The sequence below is a fragment of the Falco biarmicus genome, chromosome 6 (assembly GCF_023638135.1).
Source record: "Falco biarmicus isolate bFalBia1 chromosome 6, bFalBia1.pri, whole genome shotgun sequence".
Classification (NCBI taxonomy): Eukaryota; Metazoa; Chordata; class Aves; order Falconiformes; family Falconidae; genus Falco; species Falco biarmicus.
In genome coordinates this window covers 71,806,576-71,822,025 of record NC_079293.1, presented here as the reverse complement: position 1 = coordinate 71,822,025, position 15,450 = coordinate 71,806,576, and the positions used below count along the sequence as shown (strand labels likewise).

At 40.4% G+C, this 15,450-nt stretch overlaps 1 protein-coding gene across 5 annotated transcripts in view; it reads right to left on the bottom strand.

The window, feature by feature from the left end:
- The window catches only part of KIF13B (kinesin family member 13B), a 133,139-nt gene that overhangs the window by 37,482 nt on the left and 80,207 nt on the right, over nucleotides 1–15,450 (bottom strand). For all 5 annotated transcript variants that reach the window (XM_056343117.1, XM_056343121.1, XM_056343119.1 and 2 more), the window contains exons 18-28: nucleotides 13,464–13,626; nucleotides 12,265–12,411; nucleotides 11,599–11,748; nucleotides 10,793–10,921; nucleotides 9,797–9,967; nucleotides 8,668–8,825; nucleotides 7,241–7,373; nucleotides 6,080–6,226; nucleotides 3,543–3,572; nucleotides 1,690–1,789; nucleotides 1,232–1,358 (exon numbers count right to left, since the gene is read on the bottom strand). In XM_056343117.1, the coding sequence (XP_056199092.1) occupies nucleotides 1,232–1,358; nucleotides 1,690–1,789; nucleotides 3,543–3,572; nucleotides 6,080–6,226; nucleotides 7,241–7,373; nucleotides 8,668–8,825; nucleotides 9,797–9,967; nucleotides 10,793–10,921; nucleotides 11,599–11,748; nucleotides 12,265–12,411; nucleotides 13,464–13,626 (1,455 nt within the window). The remainder of the gene's footprint in view (nucleotides 1–1,231; nucleotides 1,359–1,689; nucleotides 1,790–3,542; nucleotides 3,573–6,079; nucleotides 6,227–7,240; nucleotides 7,374–8,667; nucleotides 8,826–9,796; nucleotides 9,968–10,792; nucleotides 10,922–11,598; nucleotides 11,749–12,264; nucleotides 12,412–13,463; nucleotides 13,627–15,450) is intronic.

Here is a 15,450-nt window from a genome sequence, read left to right as displayed (position 1 = left end):
TTTATTTATGCTGACACACACATTTATTAAATGCAAACCACTCTGCATTAGTGATGGCAGTGAAGACAGCAGAGTGAGAATCAGAAAATCCATTGTCAAAGTTTTTCAACTACCATTGATGCTGCCACACTGCACAGTTATTCCTCTTTCTTACGAAACACACATATTTAAGAGTCAAAGCTGCCATTTAAGGCATCTTTCATATCACGGAAAAAGGGGTAACATAGGTGGTGTTTTGTTTGGTTATGAAATGAAATATTCTGTGGCCTAGCAATTTTAAGCCACACAACACTAATATGGTACTAAAAATGTAACATGAAGCACGAAAGACTTTAAGACTACTTGTTACAATCTTAGTTGTAAAAAAAGGGCTTGGACCTGGTGAACAAGAGCAGGCTAAAGTCTTATGTAGTAAGTAAAGTGCTTGAATTATAGTAAACATTTCTGCTGGTGCAAACATGTTCAAAAGAGATTTTTTTCTCAAGGAAGTTTCCTGCAGCTCCACTGTTTTCAAACCTAGTCAAACACTTTGATGTGAAAGTTGACATGCTTCCAACAAGAATTTGCAATTTTTATGTTTCAGAAGTACTAGCTTTAATGAACTTCAGCTTAAAACTCCGTGACACTGAATTCCATCAATAAATGCTGTTAGAGGTTTGCTCAGGAAAAAACTGCAGAAAGTTGAGAGCAACTGAAGACAAGAGGTTTGAAGTGAAACAACCTTGCTTCCTTATCTGCAGTTGTTACTCACAGCTGCTATGGTACGGCAATCTCAGTCTAGAGTAGTTTACTATTTTTAATGTCTAGAAAGTTACATGGAACACTTGCTGCTTAAACTGACTAAGCTCAAACCAGGAGTGCAACAAAATGCTCATGTAGATGCAGTTTTATTATGACGGAGCAGCCTTTTAAGTGAATGAACTAGGTAATTAACATATTAGCTAATTTTTTTAAATGGTAAGTGCAGTGGTAATAAATATTGATTCTGTTTTTTTAGAAGGTCATAATTACACTCGGATCAATAATAGTATCGTTTACTAAATAGCATTTCTGGATTTCAGATACACAGCCTAACAAAATAATTTAAGCAAGAGGCCTATTTTAACAACTTTGCTCATACAGTGTACAGAGGCCAGATGAAGGAAATCAAAAAATGGCAACAAGCCAAGCCAGGAACAGACCATGCATCATTTTTACATTTATTCTTGCACATGGCAATGTATGTTCATACCACTCCGCTGGAGCTCCAGGGATCCCACTGCCAGCAGAAGGAACCATTACAGCATTCCTTTCTTCAGTGAGTGTTAGCCTCATCTCTAAAAGCTGTGCCTCCCGGTCTGCATCATCTTCTGTTTTATCTGGAGAAGCAGGATGTCAGTCAGGACAATAGAGTGCATTTCTTACTCAGGGCCTTTATCACGTGTTGATGATCTTCTATCACCCGTAACAAAATAAATCTCACTCTGCTCAGAAATTCAGTGCATACAGAAGAAACACGCAGTATACCAGAACAACAAACAGTTTTATATAGACTTCTCTAACTTTTGCTGAAAGTAAATCAATGGTGAGTTCTGAGATTAAACTCTCCATTAACTTCTTTTCTAAATTTTACAATATATTAAGATAAGAAGTGTGTGCATGTCTCTCTCAAACTATCGCTACTGTTAAGGTTAATAGTATTTTGCTTACCAGGCTTCCCAACGAGTTTTTGCAATTGCTGATCAAGATACTCCTGACGCTTTGTTAAGGCACACAGCCATTTCCGACGGAGCCTCTCCAAATCCCTGTCCTGTAAAGAGGAAAGCAGTCATGTTAAATATTGACCCAGAAAAGCCAAGGTTTCCTATTTGTGGTTTACACGTCTCCTCAACCCTTCTGCTCATACCGTATCCAAAAGCATCTAAGACAGACAGAGCAGACCTCCTGCAAATCACTTGGCTCTTCTCTATTTTCTGTTGCACAGGACAACTTAAACAGAAACACAGAATAGCTGAGGTTGGAAGTGACCTCTGGAGACTGTCCAGTCCAACCCTGGTCTGCACCCAAAGCAGGGTCAACCACAGCAGCTTGCTCAGGGCTATGTCCAGTTGTCTGTTCACTGGATACCACTCAAAAAAGCGTGGGTCTGTTGTCTTTACCCCCTCCCATTTACGTACATTGACAAGATCCCGCCTAAGTCTTTTCTTCTCCTTGAGGCTAAATAACCCCAGTTCTCTTAGCCTTTCTTCACAGGTCCAAACCCTGAACTTTCCACATCTATTTGAAGTATTTTTGCTTGCCAGCCTAAAGGCATCTCCTCCTCTGGCTGTTATCAGCTGAACACACTTCCCTTTATACACCATCTTTGCCCCCAAACTATTCTAGAACTCCCTAACCACTACCTTGTGGCAAGGCTGAAAACCCCAGCCCTTATCCGTGACTCACCATTCACACTCTGTTTAGCAACCTCATACTACAAATCCATCCCTGCCCCACATCATGCCACTGTCCCAAGTTATGGCATTTGCAACTAAGCCTTGCAAAATATTTTTTTCTAAGTGCTCATGTCCTTCAAAAAATCCACCTCAATACCCTTAAGAACATTCAGTTCATTTGTCTTTGATGTAGAAGTGCTCAGAAATGATGAATGATACTCTACATGTAGCATGTTGGGTGCCACAAAGATGCGCTATCAGCTCTGGGATGCCTTCAGGCAAGCCTCTTTTATGGCAACAGCAGTTCAGATTCATTCCACATCAAACTACAACAAATACTTTGTCAAGAAAAATGGGTGGGTGCAAGACTATAAACTACAGTTGTATTACTCAGCCACAGACCCCTACAAGTATGCTGGAATCTATCAGAGAACATGAAAACTAAATCTCTGGTTGCTCACATTATACGATTTTGAGATTTGTAATGATGATGATCTGCTTTTGTTAAAGTTATTCACAAGAAGATGAAAAATACATCACAGATATTGTACCTCATTGGTTCCCCGTTAAGGCTCATGTAACTGTGACATTATATACAAAGAAATAATGTGCTGATTTCAGTAGTTTTATTGCTGCTGTCTTAGGGCTCCAGGCACAGAATCCCCCTTGCTTGCCCAAGGGTTGATCACAGTGCAGTAGACTCCAGCTCTCATACACATAGCACATTCATAATATGAAACAGCATGAAGTATTTTGACTGTGTTTCTCAATGCTGCCATGCCTATTCTTGTTCTTAATGAGGACAATGTTGGTCTAACCATAGTTTGTCAAGAAGGAAGACTCCTTCCCCCAAAACACCAAAACCAAAAAGCAATTGGATCTTGTTTTGGAAATACACATTAAGGCACCTTGTTCTTTCCCTTTCACCTCTCTAATCCACCATATGGCATTGCAGCATAACAATCTATGCAATTCTTAAGTTTTTAGTCTCTTCAGAATACGGGCTCTCAGCTTATCCATCAGCATATCCAACCAGCGCAGCAAAGATAAAAGCCAATCCTCCTCTAACATGTTTTAATCTGAAAGTGTCTGAGTTTGTAAAAAGAGAGAATTCAGATTTTTTTTTACCTGATAACTGTCCATTTCATCATCTTCTTCCTAGGCCAAAACATGCAACACCATACCATTAAAATATTTTTAATAGCAGGAAATACATTGAAAGCAAAAGGTGCAACTGTTTTAAACAATATTGGCAGTCTTACATAAAAGTCTGAGCTTAGCAGTGGTGTATAATCATAGAATTAAAACACATTGACATCCCAAAGATTTGCTGCTTTCAGCTCATCTAAACGCAAACTAGAATAATCCAACAATTACAATGGAAAAATTTCACAGAAATACAGCTATTAGAAGTCTTCTTAATTGGAAACAACTTGAATGCTTAAATTGCCCTAAGAAAAAATAGGAGTTATAGCGAGACAACTTGAGATCTGCTGAATCTGGACAGCAAAGAAAAATGTGCTGTTTTACCTGTAAGACTTAAGTATGAATGTTACAGCAAGCACTGAAAAAAATAACAATCAAAGTCTGGCATAAAGGATTTGAGGTAAGCTTGCTGTAGCATTTAGAGGAGAAAAATTGTAAACGTCTAAGCCAATTGTTAGGGAGTTCGAATAACTCTGTCTACCACACCAGGAGTCACAATGTAGACCTCTGACATTTTGATTTTCATTATTTTCTGATGGGAAACACCACCTTTCATTCTCAACATTCATCACAAGCAGAGCCACTTGCAATGAATATAAGCACAACTGCCACTCCTGCACAGTGAATGGAAAAGCAATGAAGACTCCAACCCTCCCCAAGTTATTACTTATCTATTTAAGTAATAACAAGCCACTGGAGTCTACTTTTGTACCTTAATAATGAAAGCACACTCTTAGCTAAGCTAAAATTAAAAAGCCATATAGAAGAGGCATTTTCTCAGTTCAAGGTCTTCAGAAAAATCTTTCACATTCCATAGATACTGATTTGTTTGAAATAGAGAAATGTTAATAAGGGGACTAAAAATCCAGGTGCTCAAGTCAGAAGGCTATTGTGAGCAACTGGACTGATAACACATGGTTTTTCAACAGCCCTTTCCCATGTGGGTTATCAACATCAGACACAACTCACTGGTCTCTCTCTCCTGAGCAGGGCTTAAATCTTTCTTCTTGAAAGAACGTAGTAATTTGTGGATTGCCAGCTCTGCTGTATACAGTTGAAACTGGTCAACAGATAAATTCACTGGGGAAGAAACAGGGTGAGACAGACAGGATGCTCAACCTGGGACCTGTCCCCTTGGGAAACAGGCTGAAAGGTGCATGCATATGCTGCCGCTGTGTAATAGCTTTCAAGTAAAATTTGCAAGAATCAGTCATTCTGTCTCAGGAGAGAAGAGTCTCTTAAGAAACTTGCTCCATTCAGGAGCAGGAGAGAAACAACAGTTTACATGCTCTGCAGGACATGGGTATTGGGGACTGCTGTGATGGAAACGCAGCTAGAAAGCCCGCAGGCAGAGTTGCTAGCAGAAGCATAATGAGGAATAAAAGCAATCTGCCTAGGATGTTGCTGAAAAGTGAGAATTCTGCAAGGTGGAAAAAATGCCCCCTTTTTTTGTGCCCCTGACACACAAGGGGCAAGAGATTGCTAAGGTTAGGAGACAACAAAAAACCCAACTACTTCAGACCTCACATGGAAAAACAACACTGATTAAGCAAAAAAGGGGAGCAGACACAAGACTGAATCATACTCTGTCAACAGGGTAAACATTATGAAAAGCTGGGAGATGTCCCAAAAGCTATCTGACATTTAGTTGGCCCTGTCTCAAGCAGGGCAGCAAATCAAACAAGTCTGGAGGCTTTCTTGTTCTGTTGCACCAGATTTTGGCTTTCAAAGTCAGAGGAGTAACTAAATTTTAATTTAGCTGTTGGGGGAAAAAGTCAAACTGCGCTAAAAACTGATAGGAGTATTGCCAAAAGACAATCACTGAAAACAGATCAATAGACTTGCAGCTTAAGATGAGATGCAGTGCTTCTGAGGTTGTCAAAAAACTGGCCAACATACACTATGGGCCAACAACCGGCTCACATAATTCTAACATTCGTAACTCAACACTATTTGAATATATGTTCCATTGATTTATTTTAAATTGAATACTTACTTAAAATTCCTGCTGTATCTAATATTATAAGTAAAATCTACTGGACAAACTCTAGTGATTTTTAGAAACCAGGCATTTCCTTTTCTTCTTTGAATGGTGTGTTAAAGCTGTGCTGCTTTTAAAAGGCTAGGAACAAAACCCAAAATAAACCAGACACAGAAGGTGGTCTTACAAATTTTTTGTGCCATGGAAGATTATTTTTGATTAACAGGAAGCCCTTCCACAACACCTTCTGAAAGACAGAGGTTTATAAACTATCCTGAATAATCCCTAAAACCACCATCAAAGCAATTCTGACAATTCTTCTTGACATTGCTTTATAAGTTTAAGAAGTAGATTTTAAAAATATTCCCCAAAACCAAACTAAAACTTGAAATGAATTGAGTTGGCTCCAACTGCAACAAACTCAGGACATCACTTTATGCTTTTGGCCATAGTGGACAGGAAATATTCAGACTCTCACCTGGTAATTTTCAGGTACTTTTTGTGACTTGACATGTTTTATTTGAACACAGCCAATGCCAACAGATAATATTGATTCCTCCATCAGTGGCAGGGTCCCAGATTCCTGTACAGATCTCACTTCAACCTGAATTCGTCGAGATTGCCCCTGCCCAATAGAATAATTTGAAATGCTTAGAAAAAAAGAATATAAAATGCTGAAAGCTTAATGACAGAGAGACCTCTACTGGCAGTCATTTGCAAGCAACATTATATTTTTGTTTCGGGAAGAACAGTGGCAAGTACTGCAGTCTCAATGACCCAGCGTTCAAGAGATATCCCTTCTGTTCCAAGGATGAATGCTTACAGGATTTATGTATTTACAGAAAAAAGAAAAAAAAATAGTTCAGCATTCATCAATTCCCCAGTTTAATTTTATGGAGTGTTGTTTAAACATACACTTATAGAATTTTATTTTTAACACTTTTGAAAGGGGAAAATAGGATCTCCTCCCCACCTACAAAAGAGGAGAGAAAATAGTTTAATTTGGTGCTATTGGAATTTCATTGAACTTCTCCTGACTCTGGTCTACTTGACTGAAAATTCTTACCCACCGATGCTATCAGTGCAGCAAAGTAACTATTCCTTAGTAAAACCCATAGGGAAAAAAAGAATTTAAAAAAAAAATATCAAAGGAGTTGGGGAGTTCAGAGGTGCAGCCTGTATGTAACTTTTACTAATTCATGGTGTTCTCTGGGCAACAGCTTATCACTTAAAAATGTTAACCACGCAGTTAAGCATTAACAATTTAATGCGTGTAGAATTCAAAGAACAAAGGAGTGGCTGGGTGGGATCAAATAAAGGGGAACTCTGGACCTCTTTAAAAAATAATTAAGTACAGTTGAGACCGATGTCTTTTCTACCTGGTGCTATCACAGAACAGGGAAAGAACATAGCAAAAAGATTACAGGTAAGTCTTTGATCACCTTTACATCTGAGCGTACGCACGCTGGCAGTTTCACAAAACAGAGGGACTCCACTTTATATCTGTTTTACACAGTATCATATTTTGTGTCTAAGTTTGACAGTGCCTTGGACACCATCCCTTTACCATACAAAAAAGAAACTTCTTATCTTTCTGCAGACTCTTTCCACAGCTGAAATCCTGTACGTGCTACCTTACCTGCCTGAGCTGGAAGATGCCTCCTGTGCATACATCCTTCGCAGGAGTCACCTCAACTGGGCAGTATTCCCCATTCTCATTCAGCTCCAGAATTTGAACCCAGAGTTCTACTTTCCGGGTCACTTCACTCCACCTGCAACACATATCAAATACTGCTTCTTTCTTTCCTGCTCCCCCACCCCCCAAAGAAAGAACCCAAAGCATTAGCTCAGATTAAAGATGCAAAGGAACACTTCAATAGATGCACCATTTGTGAGTATCTAGTGTTACTAGTTGTGCAGTGCTTACAGATTTTACTAGCAGCTCTCTTAGTCAAACATCAGAAATAAGACTTTTCTTGACTCCAGTACAAAACCAATTCCACTCCATTGTAACATTTGAGCTCTGGTCTCAGCTACTGCCACAGAAGCCCAGTGTTGTCAGTGCAATCAGATTCATACAGAAGATAGCAAAATGAAATATGACACTGTCTCACAAGCTTTCAAGATTCAGGGCGCTTTCCTGAACTACATACTACAGCCTTCTCTCTAATTCTTCCAAGAGCTTAAATAAGAAACTGCCACTGTTGTAGTACTTCAAAATTAAGAAGGAAGGAGGTACTTACTACTCAGCTACCAAACCTAACAGTTTTATAGCATCTTTTTTCCATCTCCTCTTTACCATGTTTTCCTGACTTTTCTTTTGAATTTCCTTATATATAGCTTAATATTCAATACATTCAACACAAGCTTAGGCTGGGAGTAAAATGAGAAGTAACTGCTAACAAACTAAGGTGCAGAGCTGCCTTCTAACTGGAGAGGCAAAACAACTTACATTGAAGAAAATGCTACTAAGCTTACTTCGGGGACAACAAATGGCTGCCAGCAAAAAAAACAATACCCTTCAGTCTGAATTACCATACTGTTGCATATTTACTGCAACTGAAGTAATTAGCAATACAGCTTATCCAACAGAAGCATTACAGTGATGACATTTCATGGCCAAGAATGAATTGGAGTCAGACCTTGAATAAATACATCAGCATACAGCCAGAACAGCATCTTGCTGCTTTAGACTTGATAGCTCGTTCTGGCACAGAATAACATAACAATATGAAGGAAAATATTCAGCTTGCTCTTTTGTAGCACCTACTTAGGCACTTGAGTTTGCCTAAATAAAGGGGACTTTAAAGTCTTTCAAGTTTTACCCCTTTTAGTTTGAAATGGAGATGGGCATTTCTCCTCTTTTCCTTCTTTAAAGCCTACTGCCACATTGCATGGTGTTTTTCCAATAGACAGTCTATTTATAAGAGTCTAACAGATAGAGTCTCAAACACGTTCAGTTATCTCACTTCAAAATTTGACTACTTACCCCAAACCTGTTTCAAAATTGGGCAGCTCAGCGATTTTTCCAAAATTCTAAACCAAGGATCTATTTTTCATATTTACCTGTCACGAAGGCTGCGTGTTTTGGCTTGAATTATTCCCAAATCCCACAGGGCTGGATTTTTGCGGTCACCACTGTGCTTGTGCCCATAGACTTCAATTGCCAAAGCACCATCATAAAGATGTTCCATAAAGTCTTCAGAAATATTTACAGAAACCTCCTGTATGTAAGCGACAAAATGGTTGATGACTGTCACTACTCAACGACTTAGGCTTACAGATTTACTGTCTTGACTTTAATACAAACGCGCAGTAAAGTCACTCTGGTCCTCAAGACACAATTATGAAGGAAGGGAGAAACTGTCAGCTCAGTTGTAAAATCAGGAGGCAAGGCAAAGATACATGATTGCTGAAGACTGAAGTCAAAATAGTTGAAAAATGACCACATGGTGTTCCAAGTCCTGAACCAATGTTTAAAAAAAAAAAAAAGATGTAAAAAAAAAATAAAAATCACAAGTTTGAATGTTCAGAATCAGTAAATCAAAACTCATCAGAAAGTATTATATCTATTTCACAAATGGTAAGTGGAATAAATTGCCCAGTGTAATGAAAAATGATAGAAAGAACAAGACAAGAACTCAGGTGATTTGGCTGGGATTCATCTAAGCTGACTTTACATATCTCTATTAAAGATGTCTCCACTCAGACAGTTGTTTGAGGCAATGGGAAGAAACAGTCCGTTCTAATATACATGACCTAACTTCACTGTCTACATTAGGATAACAGGCATCATGTCCCAGGACTGGGACATTTCTCTCCACTACATCAGTGTGTAGAGTGATCAGCTCAGATGCAGATATTCAATAGACTCTGGTGAATATTAATTTTCCATTCATGTTCAGCAGCATTTTTACTGTGGGTAAACTCTTAACATAAGTCTCTCTCCTGAACAGATTGCTTTCCTTTATTAATCCACTACTTCATCTTCTATGATTTTTGTACAAGTGAACAGCGTCGAACAATCAAACTTATATGGACGCTGAAGATGTTTTAAGTCCTTATTAAAAGGTATTAGGGTATCAGCCTCATGAAGTACTATAATGTGAGTGAAGAGGCAACTAAAACTGTTACCCAAGCATAAACCTGCTTTGTCTGCCTAGAGTTTCATTAATAAAATAGAAAAAAATATTACATTGCAGTGATCGAAGACAACCATGCACCGTGGCTCTTTGCTGACAGAAGATAAGGAAGGATCCACCTCAGGTGCAACATTAACTGGCTCAAGTTGATCCCAGAATGTGTATTTGCAGAACACAAAGTGGGAGAGGTGCTGTGGCAAACCTGTAGCCTGAAGTATTTTAATCTAGAAAAGAGATGAGAAACAAAGGAAAAGCATTTATTCATTGGGCATAGAATTAAAAATACCTTCTGGTAGAATGTTATTCTGTTTGCTGCAAAGGATAACAAAAAAAAAACCCAAGCAAATAACTTTACAAAATAACAGATTTCTGCATGGATATACATTGGAGACAACGTTTTGGATGCATCAGCTGAACATCGTCACTAGATGTCACCAGGCATATACTTCTTGGGAGTAAAAGCTAAAGGGCTGAATTTTACAAATACCCCAAAACATATTATTAATGTTTAATGGTAAAATGCACCAAAAACATCATAATTGATGAGGAATTGATGAGGAACAGTAAAAATCTCATACTTCTACCAAAACAGGCTCCTTTATTCTGCAAAATCTTGGTTTTAAGATACTACTTGTCCTTATTCTGTGATGCTAGAAACAAAATATAACCCCCAACAATACCAAAGTATGCTGTCCCCCCTTTTTCAAAATCAAGGCCAAATAGACACAAAATGTTTTGAATACACCTTCTGATCTAAACAAAGCCATCATATTAACCACATTTTTTAATAAACTTCTATTCTCCATTTGTCAAATTAAGTTCAAATTAGTTACAGCTCTATAGTAAGGCAGCCCTCAAGATCCTTAGAGAACGTTTCCTGTAATGATGTCCCATACTGCTTGCAAACACAAGGAGCTCTATGGGACAGGATAAAAAGTGAGAAAGAGTACAATTGCCCCCAGATTGTTCATATTGTCCAGGGACTTCTTTAAGACTTGGGATAGAAAGAGGGAAGGTTGCTCAGAGGTTGGGATATATCTGGAACTCACCCTGCAGACCAGTTTTCTCTCCTGAGCATCATTTTCATTTGAATAGTCTGGACTATCCTCACCTCCAACCAACCTGTCATCTATTTCTCCACTCACGCGAACAACTTCAACATGGAGACGACCCGATACCTGATAAGAAAGGAATAAGAATTACTTGTGTGCCAGAAAACAGTGACAGGTTCATCCCTTTTCAGGTAACTACAACTACTGCTTTTTCCAACCTGTAAACAGACAACATTTTATTTCTTTCTATGTTTTGCACTGCGCATTTATTGCACCAGATGAAGGATGCTCTGGAGCAAGAATCAAAGAGCCTTTTGTTGTAAACTCATAAAGAAAGCAGCCGGTAGAGTGACTTTGGGAACAGTGTACTGCAATCTCACTCACCTTCACACCAGTCTCCAGGGAGTCTGCAAAGTGCATGTGATGTAAAGCACAGAGAATGCCGCCTGCTATGCTCTAGCTGCCTTTGAAGTTGTTCTTACAGTATATATTTAAGAGCCTATTCTTGATGGTAGTGAAAGCCAGGGGAGCTACAGCTCAAACTCACTCTGCTAAGCATTTATTTTGGGCTGCTTTGCTCAGAAAGGTGCTCAGCAACACTTTCTCCTTTCACAATCACTATGCTGGGATTCAGAGCTGTCTAAACAACTCTAGTAAGGTATTATGGGATTTGCGTAATTCCAAATCGTTAGCAAAGAGCTTGTGCACATGAAACTGGAAAATATCTACTACATACTGATAATGAGATTCATGGGCTGTAATTAAACAGTTGAGTAAGGATAGATTATAGAAGAATGACAAACCTCTCCCTTCTGATTGATGATTGGAACAGCATATTGTAGCTTCACATCATAGAACAGGCACTCAAGAAAAACATTGGCTACTCCGATAAGGCTGTGGTTTTCCTGCTCATCATAGAATGGATCAGCTCGCCTGAAGTAAGCTCTCATCACCTTCAATGAAATCCATAATAATGTAAGAAAAACAAGCTTTTCATGAAACAGTTTTCAAAGTGTTGCACAAACCAGCCCAGTGAAAGAAAAATGGACTCAAGCAAGAGACCAGGTAAGATCACAAGAAGAATGGAAACTTGAATTTTACTTTGGAGCGAGTATAAGGCCTACCCTCGGCAACCTCTCCTTCACACCATCAGATTCAGCGACGTCAGCCCGAATATCAGCTGCTGTTGTGCTTACTTACTGCTTCGCATTGTATGCTTGGTTCCATCACCAAACCATGCATGCAAGCAAGCATCAAAGTGACAAGATAAGGGATAATGAAATGCTGAAGATCACTTCAGTACTAGGAAAAGCAAAAGCTCAGGAAAACTTATCTCTTTACATCTTCCCTCCCCACCCCTCAACCCCCCGCCCCGTCCTGAGCCAGAAGATTTTCTCACATCTACTTAAACAAAAAATTGAACAGAGATGTAATTCTATCAGCACAACACTGGAGTAATTTTTACTTACTGGGTTGTCTTCCTCACAGTCTTTCCACTCCTGGTAAAGATCTCTCATATCTACCAATCGATTCTCCAGCTTTTCCAGTGACCAAATCTGTTTGCCTTTCCCTTTCCTTCTCACCTGAATAGCGGGCTCGCTGAGAATTGCACCTCTCTGTGAAACAATTATATATATTTATATTTCTTTATATATATATATGTTTATAAATATATATATATATATAAATAAAAATGTAAGGAATATGTGTCACAACAATGAAAAAAGAGTTCAAAACCAATACAAAACTGAGAATATCTTTGAGAAAAGTCTGGATTTTGGTGGGTTTTTTCAAGGGTGACAAACTCCGAGTTTAGCTGTCGCAGTATATTCGTGTTCAGTTTAACCGTGAAATCTAATCACACCTACAGGCACTAGTTTCTGTGGATTTTCACCTTACACAAGTGTTAGAAATAGGAACATTTAAGCATTTCACAAATACCCTCAAGTTACAATAGGCCTGGAGTTCCAGCTAAAGTTACTGCTGTCAGTAACTTTCAAGAAAACTAACCCTCTTTACCATCCTGTTTCTAGATGGGCCAGCAGACACTGAGAAAAACAAAAAGATGAGAGAAACCTCTAAAGCAGTTGATAAAAATTCTAATCCTGGAATAAAATACATCTACTGTACTAACAACGGCCTGCATATCACCAAAATATTGAGCTGACCTCAAGAACAGAAACAATCCCAGCTTAGGCAGCTAGCCTGAGACATGGAAGTTCAGGTTCAGTTCCTTTCTTCCAAAATTTCTAAGATGTCTGGAACAAATAACCCAAATCCTCCCTGGTCCAGTTCCTCCCTTCATGATGGGGATGACAGCATTTTCTCAGCTCACTAGGATGATGTAAAGTCAAATGTCCACAAGGTGATGGTAAATAGTTGAAATAGATGCTGCCTAACCTGTACAGATTTTAACACTCGGAAGCAAGTCTGAATTTCAACACCAGTGGAAAGGTCTTGCACCAAAATATTTATCAGTAAGCCAGCACACTGTAAGATTTTCATGGTAACAAAACACAATAAGGATGTAGCATGCACTAACAAAGCCATATTTAATGCACATGAATAGAGCGGCAAACTATCTAGAACATTAAAGTCAGGATACAAGTATGAATGCTGAGGGGCAAACTTACTGAATAATGATTTAGTTCCATTAGGGCTACCTTACCTTACTGTTGGCATTAAGGCTTGAAGCTGGGATCTGGAGGGTAACTTTATACTCTGTCCTCTTGTCCAATTCCTCTCCAATAAAATTGGCTTCTCTCACATACAAATTGGCTTTAACAATCTGCTCTCGCAGCTTTCTCAGGCTGTGGGTCAACATTTCTTCTCTAAAAGAAAGGGAGTTGGAGGGGAAGACAGGAAAAATCACGGCATTTAAGTATTGAAACAAAGTGCAAAAGAAACGATCACTTGGCAGGAAGGAGTCTTAACACTCAGCCAGTTAGCCAGCCTCACCGGGGCCCGGCTTAAACGCCTCTGTGTATGGAGAATAAATTAATTTTCCATAATATGGAGAATAAGAGGAGTTAGAGATGTGCACACCTGCAGGGCTATGATCTTACCAGTGTCACAGTCACACAGACATGGTGGGGTGGCTCCTGTGACTGGAGTGTTGGGATGGAAGGATACAGGAAGGACAGGCAGGGGACACGAGGGGGGTGTCACCCTCTATGCCAGTGACCCCCCAGAGCGCACGGAGCTCTGCCTGGGGATGGGTGAGGAGCCACCGAGAGCTTATGGGTCAGGATCAAAGGGAGGGCAGGGACAGGTGGCATTGTAGTGGGGGTCTGCTACAGGCTGCCCCACCAGGATGACCGGGCGGACGAGGCCCTCTATACACAGATAGGAGCAGCCCCACGTTCACAAGCCCTGGCCCTCATGGAGGACTTCAGCCATCCCAGATCTGTTGGAGGGACAACACAGCAGGACATAAGCAATCCAGGAGGTTCCTGGAATGCCCTGATGATAACTTCCTTCTCCAAGTGACAGAGGAGACAACGAGGAGAGGTGCCACGCTGGACCTTGTTCTCACCAACAAGGAGGGGCTGGTGGGGAATGTGACCATGCAACGGTGGAGTTCAAGATCCTCAGGGCGGCAAGGAGGGTGCACAGCAAGCTCACCACCCTGGCCTTCAGGAGAGCAGTCCTTGGCCTCTTCAGGGATCTGCTTGGTAGAGTACCATGGGATAACGACCCGGAGGGAGGAGTGCCCAGGAAAGCTGGTTAACGTTCAAGGATCACCTCCTCCAAGCTCAGGAGCGATGGCATCCCAACAAAAAGAAGTCAGGCAAAAGCACCAGGAGGCTTGCATGGATGAACAAGGAGCTTCTGGACGAACTCAGACACGAAAAGGAATCCTAAAGAGGTGGAAGCAAGGACAGGTACCCTGGGAGAAATACAGAGAAATTGTCCAAGCAGCCAGGGATCAGATTAGGAAAGCTAAAGCCCTGACAGAATTAAATCTGGCCAGGGACACCAGGGGCAGCAAGAAAAGCTTCTACAGGTACCTCGGGGATAAAAGGAAGACTAAGGGAAATGTGTGCCCTCTCCAGAAGGGAACAGGAGACCTGGTTACCTGGGACATGGAGAGGGCTGAGGTACTCAACAATTTTTTTGCCTCGGTCTTCACCTGTGATTCTCCAGCCACATCACCCAAGCCGCAGAAGGCAAAGGCAGAGACTGGGAGAATGAAGAACTGCCCACTACAGAAGATAAGGTCTGAGACCATCTAAGGAACCTGAAGGTGCACAAATTCATGGGACCTGATGAGATGCATTGGTGAATCCCAAGGGAACTGGTGGATAAAGTGGCTAAGCCACTATCCATCATATTTGAGGAGAAGTGGCAGTCCAGGGAAGCCACTATCCATCATATCTGAGAAGTTGGGGCCATCATATCTGAGAAGTTGGGGCAGTCTAGGGAAGTTCCCACTGACTGGAAAAGGGGAAACATCAGCCCCATTTTTACAAAGGGAGATAAGGAAGACCTAGTGAACTATAGGCCAGTCAGTCTCACCTCTGTGCCCTGCAAAATCATGGAGCAAGATCCTCCTCAAAACAATGCTAAGGCACATGGAAAATAAGGAGGTGACTGGTGACAGCCACATGGCTTCACTAAGGGCAAATTGTGCCTGAAAAATTTGGCGGCCTTCT